This window comes from Lentinula edodes (assembly GCF_021015755.1).
Source record: "Lentinula edodes strain Le(Bin) 0899 ss11 chromosome Unknown C8R40scaffold_43, whole genome shotgun sequence".
Lineage (NCBI taxonomy): Eukaryota > Fungi > Basidiomycota > Agaricomycetes > Agaricales > Omphalotaceae > Lentinula > Lentinula edodes.
The window spans coordinates 263,700-279,564 of NW_025764349.1; the positions used below are offsets into that span (position 1 = coordinate 263,700).

At 48.1% G+C, this 15,865-nt stretch overlaps 3 protein-coding genes across 3 annotated transcripts; all 3 read left to right on the top strand.

Annotated features, from left to right (window-relative positions):
- The first annotated feature begins 6,254 nt into the window (after positions 1-6,254).
- Positions 6,255-7,875, top strand: C8R40DRAFT_1125646 (uncharacterized protein). The gene is made up of 5 exons (XM_046228990.1): positions 6,255-6,500; positions 6,558-6,650; positions 6,706-6,819; positions 6,875-7,408; positions 7,464-7,875. The coding sequence occupies exons 1-5, from the start codon at positions 6,336-6,338 to the stop codon at positions 7,797-7,799; spliced, it is 1,242 nt and encodes a 413-aa protein (XP_046081721.1). The 5' UTR covers positions 6,255-6,335; the 3' UTR covers positions 7,800-7,875.
- A 1,594-nt stretch (positions 7,876-9,469) lies between these two features.
- C8R40DRAFT_1056622 (interferon-inducible GTPase-domain-containing protein) lies at positions 9,470-10,174 on the top strand (the record flags this gene model as incomplete). Its single annotated transcript, XM_046225092.1, has 1 exon — positions 9,470-10,174. The coding sequence occupies one exon, from the start codon at positions 9,470-9,472 to the stop codon at positions 10,172-10,174; it is 705 nt and encodes a 234-aa protein (XP_046081722.1).
- Positions 10,175-10,733: 559 nt separating this feature from the next.
- C8R40DRAFT_1175435 (uncharacterized protein) lies at positions 10,734-15,488 on the top strand (the record flags this gene model as incomplete). Its single annotated transcript, XM_046232327.1, has 5 exons — positions 10,734-11,503; positions 11,556-12,878; positions 12,951-13,312; positions 13,366-15,086; positions 15,135-15,488. The coding sequence occupies 5 exons, from the start codon at positions 10,734-10,736 to the stop codon at positions 15,486-15,488; spliced, it is 4,530 nt and encodes a 1,509-aa protein (XP_046081723.1).
- Positions 15,489-15,865: the final 377 nt, after the last annotated feature.

Sequence of the window (15,865 nt, forward strand, 5' to 3'; positions counted from 1 at the left end):
GGCCTTGACAATTCCATCGCGAATGTAACGATGCGAGACCTCAACAGCTCCGTTTGCTTGAGAGTTGTAGGCAGCGATGCGGATGTGAGTGATGTGGTACCGTTCCCGAAGCCAATCCAAGGCTGCTACAATCGAAGGGCCGTTGTCGGTCGTAATTTCCTCAAGTCCTCCCCATCGACACAGAATCTCCTCAAAGATGAATTGTCCTAACGTCTTCCCATTCTCCTTCTTCAGCATTCTCCATTCCGGCCAGCGAGAGAGCGAACAGCGACCTTGAACGATGAACTTGAAGCCTTGGACCATGGGCATATACATGACGTCAATGTGAGCTTTACGAAAGAGGGTGGCTGGGATAGAGATGGAGGGTGGGATGACAACTTTTTCGGTTGAGCGAACTTGACATTCATGGCATGTCTTCAGGAACCAATGAAGATCGTCATCGAGGCTAGGCCACCAGAAACGATCCGCTAGTGTACGTCGTGTTGAATAAAACCCTTTGTGCCCTAAATCGTCATGAGCTTGTTGTAGGAGTGAAAGTCGATCAGGAAGGGGAAGAATGACAAGCTGATGTCGACCGGAGTGTTCTCGCCGCCACAGACGATTTGCTTTGACAAAATATCGCGAGGCTCGTTGAATGAATTGCTTGAGTTGTAGTGTGGAAAGTGAGGATGGCGTTGTGAAGGTTGTGAGGTAGTCCTGTATCGTACGAAGTTCGTTGTCACGTCGTTGGGCTACTTGACTATAAGGGATCGTTACATCGTCAGATGCTACCCCTTGTGCAGCCAGGCAGAACGCCAAAGACGTTCCAGTGCCTCGATACTCGACTATACCACCAAACTTGTCCTCCTTGTCCCAAGCTCCTGCTATCCATACACCAGCACTCAGAATTTCATCTACCCATTCCTCAGCAGCTCCCTCTAGTTCATCTCCTTCATCGACTGTCCTTCGTCGCCTTGAAATCCCATCTGGACCCACGAATTCCTTCCCAGGTATGTGTTTGAGGTCGAAGTCAAAAAGTTGTATGGCGGCTATCCAACGGTTGACAGCTGCGTTCGGATGCATGTCAGGATTGTTGATCATGCCTTTGACATACGAGGCATCCATTTCGACAATGAGTTTTTGGACCCCGATGAGGTATACCTTCATCGCATGAAAGGCTCGAAAAAGACCGTAGAGTTCGATTTTTGCCTGTGAGTAGCAAGCTTCACGTTCGTTCCAGGCTATAGACCAGAAACGAGAGGGTCGTCGTCTACCATCCTTGTTGTCTTGTGAGAGAATGATACCACAGGCAATGTATGAGGAGTCGACAGCCAAGATGACGGGAAGAGGAGAAAGGTAGTCGATAGTGACCAAGGCATCACATTTCGAAACGACCTCCTTGATGGTGCTCATAGCCTGTTGGTGTTCTGGTAGCCAAACGAATGTTGCATCCTTCTTCGTCAGATTCACAAGCGAGCGAGTGATCCTTGCAAAGTCCCGGATCCAAACCCGAAGCACTCCCGCAGTCCCGAGGAACCCTCTGACTTCGGTAACGGACTCGCAAGCTGGCCATGACTGGATTTTCACAATCTTGCTGTTGTCGGGGAGTCGACCTTCGAAGGTACAGACCGTTCCTACGATTTTGAGCTCCGGGACTGCAACCTTGAGTTTCTTTGCAGAAACGGTAACGCCTGCGTGTTTGAGTCGATGAAGGATGCGGTTGAGGTCGGTGGCATGCTCCCAAACGAAACGACGAATACCCGGGTTTTCCTCCAGCACCTCGTATCCTCCCGCTGGCTTCTCATATCGAGTTCTTGGTCCCAGAACCGGTAAGTCGTCCACGAAATTCGGAGAGATCTCGGTCTCATCCTGCAGCAGAAATGCAATGTGTCCATGGAAGACTGGGATGGATCCAGTCCACCCTTGGGGGATGCGAGCTAGACGGAACGTTCCAATGGGGGTATCGAAGGTTGTGGGGTCTCTTGAGTCCTCGTGAAGTGTCCCGTGGTCGAAACCTGCAATAACGTCTATTCCCGAATAGATGCCACGACCGCCACATTGCTCGAGGAAGAGATGGAGGATGGGAGGTTGTCCTGAGTCGCGCACCGTGATTGCGTTAAGTTTCTTGAGGTTGTGGACAATGCGCAAGCCACCATCTGACTTCGCTACCACAAACCACTGCGAACGATACGAACTATTCGAAGGTTCATACAGTCCTGACGCGACCTTCTCCCGGACAAGTTGGATGACCTTATCACGTATTCCTGGAGGTATTGGTAGTGTCTTCTCAGCCCATGGTGTATGTGCAATTGTTGGAATTTTCAGGGGAGGGAAGTAGTCCTCGCGAAATCGTCCTTTCTCTGTTTCGTCCCAAGCTATCCCCAGCTCGTTCTTCTTCAATACGTCTGCCATCAGTAGACGTTCCTCAGGCCAGAGAAAGCTGTTTGTCAACACACCCAGTCCTTCCAATCGATCCTCCGTTAGGCGAACACCAGGTGTAAATTGTGTCGGATTGGGAGAGAGATCCGGGAGGGAAAGAAGGGGATTTTCAGGGAACCTTCGGATCACTTTGGCGTAGTCAGGCATAACGGTCGGGATGGGTTGAACCCTTTGCGCGACATGCTTGTAGGCGAGGACATGGCGGGTTGGGTGAAGTGAGTAAGTGAAGTCGAAGAAGAGCGTGGCAAGAGAGGAAGAACTGCCTGCCGGTTCCGGACCGGTTGAATTCCCATACCTTGGCTTCTTCCAAACACGTTCCCCCGTGTCCAAACCCGTTGTGAACGATGTATCAGGCCCAACCCGTGGCTTGGTGCGAATGACTCGTGGAGCATCGTGGCCTAGTGGGTCGTGAATAGTGACAGTGACTGCCTCGTCGGTCTCAACCTTCGCTAACTGGACCAGCTTTTGCCATGGTCGACCCAGCAGAACTCGAAAAGGACCTGAGGGGACTATAAACGCATGCGCCCATGTCCGTAACCCATCCACCATAATTTCGAGGTACTCGGCGCATCCCTCCAGTGGTGCAGTGCTTCCATCCGCAGTCCGCATCATCATCTCCTGCTCCCGATTGACTTTAAAACCTAGTTCTTCCCATACATCCTTCCTTACCAACACAATCTCAGAACCCTCATCCAACAACGCAAGCTCCTTCTTCCCCCCAAACAATTCGACTTCAATCTCTCGTAACGGCGTCGCAAATTCAATCTTGAGGGGCTCGCTCGTTGCAATATTGGTTTGGGCATCCGGCGTCTCCTTGGTTTTTGGAATGCGTTGGACTTTTGCATAGTCCAGCCATTCCTTGCGTAGGTCTCCACTGAGTGAGACAAGGTCTCGCACCGTCACGTCGGGAACAACAACATCAAGGATTCGCTTAAACATCTTGTTCACAGCAAGTGGATCTTCTGCTTTGGATTCGTATGTGAAAGCTGGCTGGTTTCCAGACACGGTGAGTCGTCCTGGCAGATTTTCCTCAAGCCTTTCCAACTCTAACGACTCCATCCACGTGTCTTCCCCATCTACATTCTCACTGTCATCGTCATCCTCGCTGTCCTCACTATCCTCCAATGCATCCACATCAATAATCTCCACTGCCTGCCTTTGGACCCTCGATGAACCCACTTCCACCTCATCCTCACATTCTGCCTCCACCGTTACCGCTCCCGTAACGGCTTGGCGCTCTAAAAACCCGGCGTGGTCAAAACTTCACGATCGATTGTCCCTTTGATACCTATAGCAGGATCAGCCTGGATTCGACGACGTGCTTGTGGATGGTTATCAGGCCAGCAGAACCAACGACCGATTTGAGCTACACAATTCGTTCTTAGGTATTCAGGAAGGTGGCTGCAGTCACGGATGAGGTGGTTCTCCTTGCAAAAGAAGCAGAGGATGTCCGTCGGAAGTGGTCCGGAGGCTTGTCTCTGTGGCTGACTTCCTCGTCGATAGCTATTTCCATTCATTGGGATTGAGTTTGGATACGTCGCTGGGTTTGTGGGTGGATTCGGGTAAGGTGTCATCTGGATGGCAGGAATAGCTGCTGTCTGGGCTGTCTGGGGAATCGGAGGGAGTGCTGCGATGGCACTGGCTACGACAGGCGAAATAGCGACGAGCTTAGCATAGACACCAGCGTAGCTAACATCATGGACATGCAATGCTCGGAGCTGCTTCGCAAGGTCCTCGATGTTGTCTGTTTGCAGTTTTTCCATCACCTTCGTGCGTACCTCCTGCTTCACGGTCTTCTTCCTTGGCTTCTGATATACTGTCTCATCCTCGGAGCTAGCACTCGATTCACTTCCATCATCACTGTCACTTCCGCTCGAGGACTCGAAGGCAACAACTTTACTCTTCTTCTTCTTCTTTGGCTTCGTAAACATCTCTGCAATCGGGTCATCGGATTCCATGCCCAGGACATCATCGCTGAAGACTTCTCGACCCATCTTGAGGGCTAGCTCCATGTCAGGTACTGTAGTCCTGTCAAATGTAGAGTCTTTGAGCTCAATACGCCCCAGGATTTCCTTTCAATCTAGCTTGTGTATACCGTACCAAAAGTAACGATTAATTTCGTCGGTTGTCACCTTCTTGTCATTCTTCAACAACCTCGACATGATTCAAAACTGGCGGTAGTATTTGATGAGGTCAGCTTCTTCTTCAATTCGTTTCTGCGCATAACTCTCCGCAAGCTTCAATAGGCCTTTTACTGTATATCGATGACCTTTCTTGGCACCTGGGTAAGCATCGAACAATTCCGTTTTCATCTTCACCCAGTCTCGTTCCTCATAGCCATCCAGGGTCTTCCAGTAACTCCTTGTCATCCCATCGACGTACTTCAAGATACTCCGGACTTTCTCATCGTCGGTCAGCTCCTGGGCAACAGCATGTCCTTCAAACTCCTCAAGAAAGTCTCGTAACTGCGAGCTATTTCCCTTGAATTTGTCTGGGGCTCGCGTCGAACCTGGGGCTGGCATGTATGCCGGACCTTTCGTGGCTGCGCGAGGAGGTGGAGTCGACATGGATGGAATGTGGGTAGGTACGATAGGTGGTGGTGATGGTGATAAAGACGACAGAGATGATATAGAGGAGGGTGTGGTCACCAGAGAGGTGAACTCGCTTGTAAGCGCTTCGTTCGGTGTGTCTGCAACGGGCTGTCTGACGTCTGCTTCTTTGTGATGTGTCACCTCCGCCGGGAACTGGAACTGACGTCTCCCTGTGTTTAGAAACTGTCGGTGGGATGTCGATGGAACACCGTCTCGTGCAGGCAGTGTTCGGACTGGAACTGGTATGCCGGATGGCTTTGAACGTGTCGGCGGAATTGTGTTCAACTCGGGTGGGCTCCAGATGTAGTGCGAGTGTCCGTTGTATGTCCAAAAGAGTAGTATTGCTCGGTAAGTTGTAAACTGGGGGCCTGTCCCGTACATCTGTAGCAAATATATAGGAACTATTGATACGTATCATCGTGCGTGAGGCTGCGACGTGTATGTGAAACCTCAAATTGTAAGTAAGTAGCATGTAAGTAATTTAGAGAACAATAAGAAGTGAAAGTGATCGAAGGAAACAAAGGAAAGTATCAGTCGTAACCTGAATAGCGACGTTGCGTATGATGGCGGGCTCGACGTCTAGTCCGTCTGCTCCCTCTACAATTTACCTTATCTTATTTTTATTACAAAAGGCCTACTCTGGACACCAATTGCCCCGAAGAAACTGGGATGGTTATGCATATGAGACCCAGATATTATGCGATGCAGCATCTCCATGGAACATTGGAAGGGGATAACTTATACAGCTATCTTCTTCAGTAAAAACTACATTTTCTTGACGAAGAATGCGTAGATTTGCTTTGCTCACAGATAATGAGCCAGTTGATGTAAGCTTAGACTCCTACGGAGGTGAAGCATTGTGTAGGAGTGTCGGGCGTTTGCAATTATGGATGTGATGGCTATGTAATATAATCTTCACTTCACTTACTCTTAGATCATGAGAAACCAAGTGGAGGAGGTGAAAAGGCGGAAGAGGTCATGATACATACTTCCACTCAGATCTTAATCTGAAATTAAGTCAAAGGTCGGAAGTAAATTCAAGTTATGAAGGGCGCGAAAAGATGACCTGTAATAGCTTCTTTCATCTTTGGAGAATGTACTAAACCAGATAATACGTCGACTCGACTTGGAGTCTCTCGCAGTTGCTCGTGATCAAAGGCAGCTCGACCTAGCTCGACCAGAGACAGGAAGACAGAATAATCCCACGCTTCTATCGTTGGCAGCGCCCACAGTGCGCCCACTCTTGCACTGTCCTTATAAAGATGATGCATTGATGATGATTAACTGAGCCTTTTTCATGATCGCTGAGCTCCTTGATTGCTATCCATGTTTGAGGAAACAGATAACATTTCTACTTTCTCTTATGATAGTAGTGATGAGGGCGCCTCGCCCGATGCTTTCTCTCTTTCGAAGCTTGCAGAAGCAGTCAGGACAGTTTTTCGTATTGATGACTGTGTTCTAGTCAAGCTTGCAGAAGGAGGGTATCACAAGGTGCGAGCTATGATCCTGAGCTATCTTAGCGGTGTAAAGTGAATCTTGAGTCCACAGGTGTACGAAATATCAGCCAGTGACAATGAAATTCCAAGTTCTGTCGTTCGCGTTGCTGCGCTTGCATTCCCTAGAGACAAGGTTGAATCGGAGGTAAGTCCAGGTTCCAAACTAGTATTCTCTGATTTGTTTGACAAATGTTGCGTAGATTGCCACCTTACAGTATATTGCTTGCAATACCACGATCCACACCCCACTTGTCTATGCCTGGAATACCGAAGACGATAACCCGGTTGGATTGGAGTACATGATTCTTGAAAAGGTGATGGGCTGTCTATCTCTTGTTCATTCTACTCCTTCATTCGTATTCTTCACAGATCCCCGGCGTACCAGCCAATGAGGTCTGGGAAACTTTACCATTTGAGAAGAAACAAGCCGTAGTCCTTGAAGTCGCCGAACACATAATTCAGCTCTTTCGCCTTCGCTTTGATACCGGAGGATCTCTGTACCGTGTACCTGGAGTCGATCAGGAAAACTTTCATGTCGGTCCAATTGTCAGCACACCATTCTATCGAGCTCTCGATGGAATCATACGCTTTCCCGACTCGCCCGTTACTGGCGACGAGATAAGGAAATACCGAGGTCCCTTCCCTGATCCAACCAGTTATCTTCGCAGCTTTCTTGACGTCGAGCTCGATCTTGTTCGACATGATCAAGTTAGGCGACGCCGAATTTTACAATATGAGCTTGATAATGATGAGGAACGTCTTGAGCATGGTATTCGTATTCTGGAAAAGGCTGTACAATTAGCCTCTGTCTATCCTGGCGATATCTGTGTATCCCGGCCCCTTACCACTCCAGGACGACCATTTTCCTTGCGTATGGATGATTTCAGACTTTCGAACATGATGGTGAGCGTATAGTGCAGCAACCACCAGCTGACTATTCATATTCACATTTTTACAGATTGACCCAAGCACAGGTCATATCACTGGTTTGTTAGATTTTGAGGGAGCATCTGTTGCGCCCTTGTGGGAATGTGCATACATGCCTCGATGGCTGCAAGACTATGAGGAATGGGACGGAACATTTGAGGGTGGTTCTTCGTCTGAAAAGTCATCGCTACGAAAGGTATTTCTCGACAAGATTGACGAGATCGACAAAACAGGGGAGTGGAGAAGGGCTCATGATAACGGACGTCCGTTTCGGGAGTTTACCAATCTGTTAAACTTTACAGTAGGTGTGTGGGCCAATGAGGATATCGAAGATTGGATCGATGAGCGACTGAAGTGGCACACCTGAAGGAGAAAAAATTCCGCTCGACGGAATTACCAAAATTCAGTGCAACTGAAATATCATGTGACCGGCGATATACCCGATATAGTTTATCCGCGGTCACATGATATATCAGTTACGCTGAATTGTTACGATTCCGTCGAGCGGAATTTTTTCTCTTTCCGGTGTGTGGGCAGCTGACCACCCAGGTGAAGGATTCAAAGTTGAGGAAGGGGACAGTGTTGTGAGTACGTAGAAACTCACCTGATCAGAAAACCATCACCTTCAACACACTTTGAATTTGGTAATCTACAAGCCCGATGCATTAAGATCAATTCAATAACTTAAAAGATGTATGCAGCCTCGCAGTTCTCCACAGAATCCTTTGACACTACCGCGTCCTTTCGAAGGTAGATTCCAATTGTCTTTTACTGTAAACTAGCCCGAGGCTGTACCACTTGACCGGATAACAAATTTGGAAGCTTTGTGTTAGTGCCGCCTTTACGAAAAGCTTCACACCTTTCTCTTTCTCCTGGCCGCACTCCTTTACATTGACCCCCGGCATATAATGTATACTCGTTCTCCTTCCGTTCAAAGAGGTTCAAAGACGCAAGCACTCGCAAGCTTCAATCGACCAAGCACAGAGTTTGCTTGCTGAATGAGCGTTTGTTTTCCTTATCTTTGTATCAAGCATCTATCCTGATACATTTGAAGAGATCGACCTAGACTCGAATCAATCTTTGCTGTTGAACTGCTTTTGAGAAGGACGTCTGAATCGCAGCAATCACCGTGTTGGCACGTTCCAAGGCCACTATTCTCGACGGCGTTTCCAAATTGCCACCACTGATGCTGCGGCCTACTGCATCCTGCGTTTTGGCGTCTTTTAGAACTCTTTACACCTTGTTTTAGGGTACCTCTAGACCGCAGTAAATCAAGGCAAAGCTTCCCAGATTTAGCCTACTCTTCGATGTCGACATCTCCAAGGTATGGTGCTGTGCCATTTGGCCTATTTAAGAACTATGAACCCTCGTTTGTGATGGAGGTGCCATGTATATTTGGTTCTTATCCTAAAATATCCAAAGCTCAGTTGTCTTATTCAGATTGTCGATGATATATAATAAGTACCTCTTTATACTCCAACCCTCGTGGACAACTAGTCATTGTACAAACTTCATCTCTTCTGCACAACTTGTGGGCATCTCCTACAATATTCCTGTATGTCCAGGATCCCTCCAGTATTTTGCCCGTTGAGGCTAACATCTACTTGGCAGGTATGGGAAATAGTTTTAGCAAAGCCTTAGCAGTACCTATCAGGTTCCTGGCAAACCTTTTTGGATTCGGATTTGGTGAGGATCCTACGATGGCTGCAATTACGGAACGACTGCAACAAGTGGAAAAAGAGAAGGAGGAAGAATCGAGACGGGGAAAAGAGCAGATTGAAGCTGCTCAACAGGAAATCAGAAAGATGGAGGAAGAGAGGACGAGAATGCACAACAGTATGGACGAACAGAAGCTTAGAGCTGCCGATGGCTCAAGCAATTGCTCAACAAGCAGACAAAAAGATCGAGGATCTGAAGGTAGAAATGACACGAGTACAGAACGGAGTCGAGGAGGAGAAGCGTAAAGCCATTGTTGAAGCCATGGATAGGCTTAAATTGGGCATTGACCCAGTAGAGCTGCCAACGAATTTCAAGGCCATGAAGCAGCGCTACAAATATGACCCGGCCAAATTCCACTTGGCGGTAGCCGGTCTGTCTGGCACCGGAAAGTCGTCCTTGATAAACGCTTTTCGAGGGATCAAAAACAAAGCAAAGGACGCAGAACCGACAGATTTTGTAGAGTGCACCTCGGAGGTCAAACGGCTTCCGGACAAGGCACGGCCTCAAATTGTTTGGTTCGATGTCCCTGGAGCTAATACACTGAAGGTACCGGATTGGCGGTACTTCAATGATCAGGGACTTTACATTTTCCAAGCTATAATCGTCCTGTATTCCAGTCGCTTCACTGCTACTGACATAGCTATCCTCCGAAACTGCGAACGCTATAATATCCCGACATACCTCGTTCGTTCTCAATCTGATACCCCACTCCGAGAGATCATCAAAGAAAAGATAAATGAGGACGAGTTCCTTCTCGCAGACATAGACCCTGCAATCCTTGAGGAAGCGCGGCAGGAATTCATTGACAGAACACAGGCGAATGTGGACTCTAATCTGAAACAAGCGGGGCTTGAGCAGAAAAGGATGTATGCCGTGAGCAGAGATGCGCTGTACAATTTGGTTATTGGCAAGGACAGTCGGAGTAGTATCTGCTTGCATGAAGTGGAACTTGTGGAGGATATTATTAGAGAAGCCCTGGAACGACGAGGGGTAGATGTTCCCGAAATGCGACAAGTGTCCTAACTCTCTCCTCCTCCTCATTGCTATTTTCTGCAATTGGGCAAAAAAGTTATACCATATTACTTCTACCACTTCGATGCTTGTTTAACTTTCTTGCGTCTTTCTTGACTAGTGACTATTCACGTTCATCGGTCACTTCTGATCAATGTTTCTCTACTTTTAGTATGTCAACTCCCTGCATTTCAGTGGTTGTATTCGGTCAATCTTACACCTCACCTTGAACCTTGATCACAAACAAACCGGGGAGTGGTCCTGGGTAGTCCCGGGTTCAAGGCTGGGTGGTCGATATCATCTGCGCGATGAGATAATTCGTCCGCTTGTATATAGCCTCTAGGAGCAGGGCCATGTATTTTACCTATGGCTACGCCCACGCGGGTGGAAGCTGTAAGTAGGAATAAGGGAACGTGAGTAGGTTCACAAAATTTACGAGAGAACAGGACAGCCGGCGTCTATGTGAGTAAGTGCTTATCTTATCTTATCCTATGGAAGCCGGCTGCGCCGACTTCTCTCGGAATTTGCCTTCTCTACTTTTAGAAATGATATTCGTGGCTCATCATAAGGAATGGTCGATAACTCTCAATCCTCGCACAATAAACTATTTCCTGCCACGTCCATCGGACGTTCTGCTGGCTCAAACTTATTAAACCCGAGCTCAGAACAGCATCGCTCGCTCAGCCGTCAATCATCTCGAGAATCATTGAATGTTATTGCCCATCCGTTGCTTTCGCCTTCCAGCACAGGCGCGGCTTTGTCTGGTTCATCCGGCTCAGGCTCTGCAGCTGCATCCTCCAATTCTCCCTCTACAACTTGGGATAATGGTTATTCCTCCAGTGCTCTGGGATATGTCCCATATACCCGCACTCCAAAACACAAACCGTCGCCCGCCTCACCGACACATCCAACTCCTCATGTATCTCATTCTTCGAGCAACCCATCACCTTCTGTTATAGTTACACCTGCCACAACCTCTTCGTCTTCTTCTTCTGCAAATCATCTCGATGCTACAACGAAACTTCAACTGATGAACTTGAAAGCAGCTGCACAGGCCCTGGGATTGGACGCAGGATCTGTTGGATGGGCCATGCTCGAGGCATTATTAGGAGAACACGGGACGGAATGGGATACCATTTGGGATGCTCTTAGCACGGGAAAAGCAACGTTGCTTCTTCCATCAGAGCCTCTCGCTTCATTGAAGGGGAAATCAACGAATGCGCCGTTGATATCACCAGAGTTCGTTAAGAATCATGCTTTTTATACGGAATTCGAAGGAAAGGTACCAGGAAGGGCAGTGAGTCTTTCTGGTTTAAGAGGTGTCATCATTCAAAAGCAGGAGTAAGTGTTCTGCCCTGTTTTCGATGAACTGGTGTTCATAATGTTTACATAGACAAATCTTCATATCATTTACTTCTACCCTCCATCCTTATACCCAGTCCTTTCGCGACATATCATCTCCTGGGACGCGCGCAAAGGGATTCGCGAGTCTTATGTCATCCACTGCTCAAATCATTTCCCAATCCGACTATCCTACCTACATACTCCCGACAGATACACCAGCCCTTTCTTTACCTCCCCGTGGATCGTTGTCTCTCCCGCCTCCGCTTCCCCCTCGGAGGAACCTTCAGTCACATCAAACAGGTTCTGTTCCTAGCAGGCCTTCTACGCCGACGCATGACGGAAAAAGCTCAACTGGTAGTCATGCGTCAAGTCGATTTGCAGGTCTTACTAGCTTATTCAGTCGCTCAAGCATTCCGCCATCGAATCCTATACTGAATGCTCAACCGTCTTCTCCTGCAGGATCCAGACCTCCGTCTATCATCTTGTCTGACACTGCTAGTGTCAATGAAGATATACTAGGGTCTGGAGTGGTAAAGGATGAATCTTCCTCGACTTTGCATGCCTCGACTTCGGTCCCTGCGTATATAATCTCCACCAGTGTAATCGATCAGGAAGTTCTGGGAGGGATATGGAAAGGGATCGTAGGCGATGTAGAGAGAATTTTACGATCTGCTTCTTCTGTCGGACCGTCACCCTTAGCCAATACTTTCCCATCAAACCTTCAAAGTATCCTTATATCTTTTCTCGAAAGTGCCAATGCTTTATCAGTTCTGCGAGTATCTGCTCCACACCCCCGACCTACGAATAAATCAAAGACGATCACGAAGAGGTTGATATCCGGGTCCGGAGCCCTGAAGGAAGGCAACAGAGAAGGAAAAGAGGGAAAAGAAGCAGTCGAATCGGACTCACTTCAACCGGGCTTAGACTCAACAACGCCATCATCTCCTTCTCACCCTCCGTCCTATTTTGCCCATGCTCATGCCGATTCAGAATATTATGTATATGAAATCAATCCTTATGGTGTCAAGGAGGGATGGGGATCTGCCGCGGGTGTTATAAGTGCTACATCTGTGTCCGCACCTGATGGAAGTACAGGTGCAGGTGGCGGTATCATAGACATCAAGGAAGCTGAAATTGGGGCTATGGAAGCAATTGAGGATTTGAGTGCTCGTTGGCAGTCTTTCTATCGGGAGGTGGAGGATGTCGTAGTAGAGTGGGCTGAGGCTGAAATACCGGAAGTCGAGGATGAAAGCAGTGGAACAGATGAGAGAAGTGAAAAGGCGGGGGTATCGGTGCAGAAGGAGCAGAGGACAAAGGAGATTCTTGACCAAGCGGAAAGAGTTCTATGTTGCGTTGGTGGGGTCTACGAACGGTGTGTTTTCTTTTTTTTTTGACTTGCGGGATTGTTAACCAGTTAGTCTCATACTGACATGACTTTTCTCAGATTATTTCCTGCGCCTTCACCTTGTACAGCATGGACGACGTTGACCAACATCGAAGCAGCTGCTAGTGATACGAACGACACAAACCCCTCAAATACTTCTGAACCAACCGAGATCATCACCGATAGTGCTCACGACGATGCCCTTGCATCCCGTATCGCCGCTCTGGTAATGGTTGACTTTGGGTTGCGTGATTTGGACTTGGACATCGGCGCTGACATAGGCGACGAGACGAAATCCAGGAAGGAGGAACAGGTAATTGCCGTCCTTCGAGCCTGTGGAAACGAGTTGTGTCTCCTAGAGAAGGTGCATACTCCAAAGGAAAAGGCGGATGCGATGGTTAGGGCACATAGGGTATTAGTTGGTGAGTTTCTTTCCCTATTCTAGTACAATAAGACAATTGACTGCTTTTCGTAGATGGTCTAACCAGATTACCTTTCATGATATCGTTGAAAGACTCTGAGTCCTCTAAACCAGAAACACAAACCCAACCACAATCTGACCATGTTGAGGTGCCATCGGAGGAAGTGCTGGAGCTGGGAGAGGAGGATTTAGCGACGGCGGTTCCCTGGAAGAAGGACAATGCCTTTCCCAAGCCAGAGGATGACGATAATATTGGCATCGAGACCTTGAAGGAGAAGGAAGGACTTGCAGCGGAACTGAAGTCTAGCTCGAGTAAAGTTGTCTTGGACACAATGCTAGATGTAGGAAACGACAGCATAGTTGAAGGACAGAATACATCGCAATCGTCTGCCGTAGGGACGAAGACTCCCAAAGCTGAGAAACCTCCATCCTCAAAAGCTTCAACGTTCTCTCTCGACACGCTCTTCCCCCTTCTCATTCTATCCGTCGTTGCTTCAAACCCTCCCCGTCTGATATCACACCTACTTTTTACCCAACGCTTTCTATTCACCCATACCTTCCAGGCATTTCCGCAAAACGGCTCAAGCGCTGCCGGAGAGCAAGCATACTGCCTTGTCAACCTAATGGCAGTCGCTGAGTTCATTGGGAACTTGGACTTGGAGGGTGTCATGTCCGCACGCGACAACCCAGTGCTTAGTTCCGAAGATGGACCGATGCCAATACCGGTCCCCATGACTCTTCCCATCAATATTGGGGGTAGACCTAGCAGTAGGCGTGCGTCAATGAGCTCGCAGTATTCCACGACATCAAAAGATGGAAGCACTGCTACTACTCCCGTCTTATCGTCCTCTTTCACCCTCCGCAACCGTGTGGAGCAACAAGCCTCCGTGTTGTCTTCTTCCGCAAACAAGGTTCTTACCGGCATGTCCGGGGTCATGGATTCATCCATTGGAGGATTCGGGGGGTTGTTCAAGAGCATGAACGTGAATTTATCCCTTCCGGGTTCTCTACCTACCGGGTTCGGATTTGGCGGAGAGGAATCATCTGCCGGCCCGGTGACACCCGCATTGGGTTCCGCGCAGGCCGCTGCTCCGTGGAATCATCATCATATACAAAATCAGTCTAATAATCCAAGGGAGACAATGGAACGCAAAGAGAGCGGTTTCTCGATCAAGAGCTTGAAGCTTCCCTCAATACCCAATATGCCCGCGATACCCAATATACCCAATTTAACACGAAGCATCACGCCTGGGCCTGGAGACTCCAGGGAGAAAGAAATGGTCAATGTGTCAAGGCCGGGAAGTGTACGAAGTATGCGCAGCACGCGTAGTCGAAAGTCTAATATTGGCTCGCTCTTTGGTGATGAGAGTACAGAGGAAGACGACGAGTCGGAAGATGTGGGTGAGGATGAGTATGAAGATGAAGATGAAGATGAAGATGAAGATGAGAATGACGTGGATGAGGAAGAAGATATGGATGTGGATTTACTTCATCCCCGGCCCGAAGTCGATGATAACGATGAGAGCGATGTTGGTGAAGCTAGGGCCTCCGCTGATACACGGAGTATCAAGAGTTTCGAGAGTATGATGAAAGATGGAAAAAGACGAGCGAAAGTCAAATCTGCAGACAGAGATGCTGCTGTTGTTTTAAAGAAGGAGAAACAGGCCGATAAGAAGTCCACGACCTTGAACACTGTTGCTGGGGCCGCAAGGAAGAGTCTAAGCGATAGATTGGCAAGGGTGTCGAGTGGTATTAGTGGGAGCTCAACCAAAAAGGTATGTTTTTACGAGAGTGGTTAAATTACTCCCTCAATACGCACACAGACTCAAACATCATCTCCTCCCGCATCACGAAGATCATCACTACTTTTCCCGGACCCAACTGCTGCTTTACCAAAGCCCACTCGACTGGATATTCCTCAGTCTCCTGTAGGAGGACATCTTTCATTGCCCGGTCCTCAGGTTGCTTCGCCAACCACATCAATTCTTCATAGCTTCCCTCCTCCGAATAACCGGTTCTTAAATTGCAATTCCGTAGATGATCTACGTATCGGAGAGGTGGCTGAGTTATTGCGAGAATATCAGTCGTTGGTACAGGCTGTGAAAAACGCCGGTGGTTTTTCGTTACCCTCCGCCACGGAGTTGACGGGCGAAAACCCTTCTGGTTTTGACATTTAGAACTACATATCGATGTTTTCATGTACACGCAAGTCTCTGGACATTCAGTATAATTTATGAAGCGTCTTGGCGAGGATTTATTGATGCTGTGCAGTTGCCGGTCAAGTAAGCACTCGAGTTCGGATTGACTCAAAAGGTTCTCTGGCGCCAATCGTTTTTGAATTTTGCGAAAATAATGGCAAAATATATATAGTCAAGCGCCATCGGTTAGGTATAAAATACTCTTGTATTATAGACTTCTGCGTAGCGAAGAACGAGTGGCTAATGATAAAGCATCAAACTTGAAGTAAAGCATAAAAATATAAATCATACAGGCATCTCTACTATTACGAATGTCGGTCCCAACAGGTCGTTATCTGCGTTGACCTGAATTTTTT

Bases quoted from the DNA above. Each gene is read 5' to 3' on its own strand.
- C8R40DRAFT_1125646 (XM_046228990.1), top strand. From the start codon at position 6,336: ATGTTTGAGGAAACAGATAACATTTCTACTTTCTCTTATGATAGTAGT. The intron at 6,501-6,557 runs GTGCGAGCTATG...TTGAGTCCACAG, and splicing joins CAGAAGGAGGGTATCACAAG to GTGTACGAAATATCAGCCAG. The intron at 6,820-6,874 runs GTGATGGGCTGT...TATTCTTCACAG, and splicing joins AGTACATGATTCTTGAAAAG to ATCCCCGGCGTACCAGCCAA.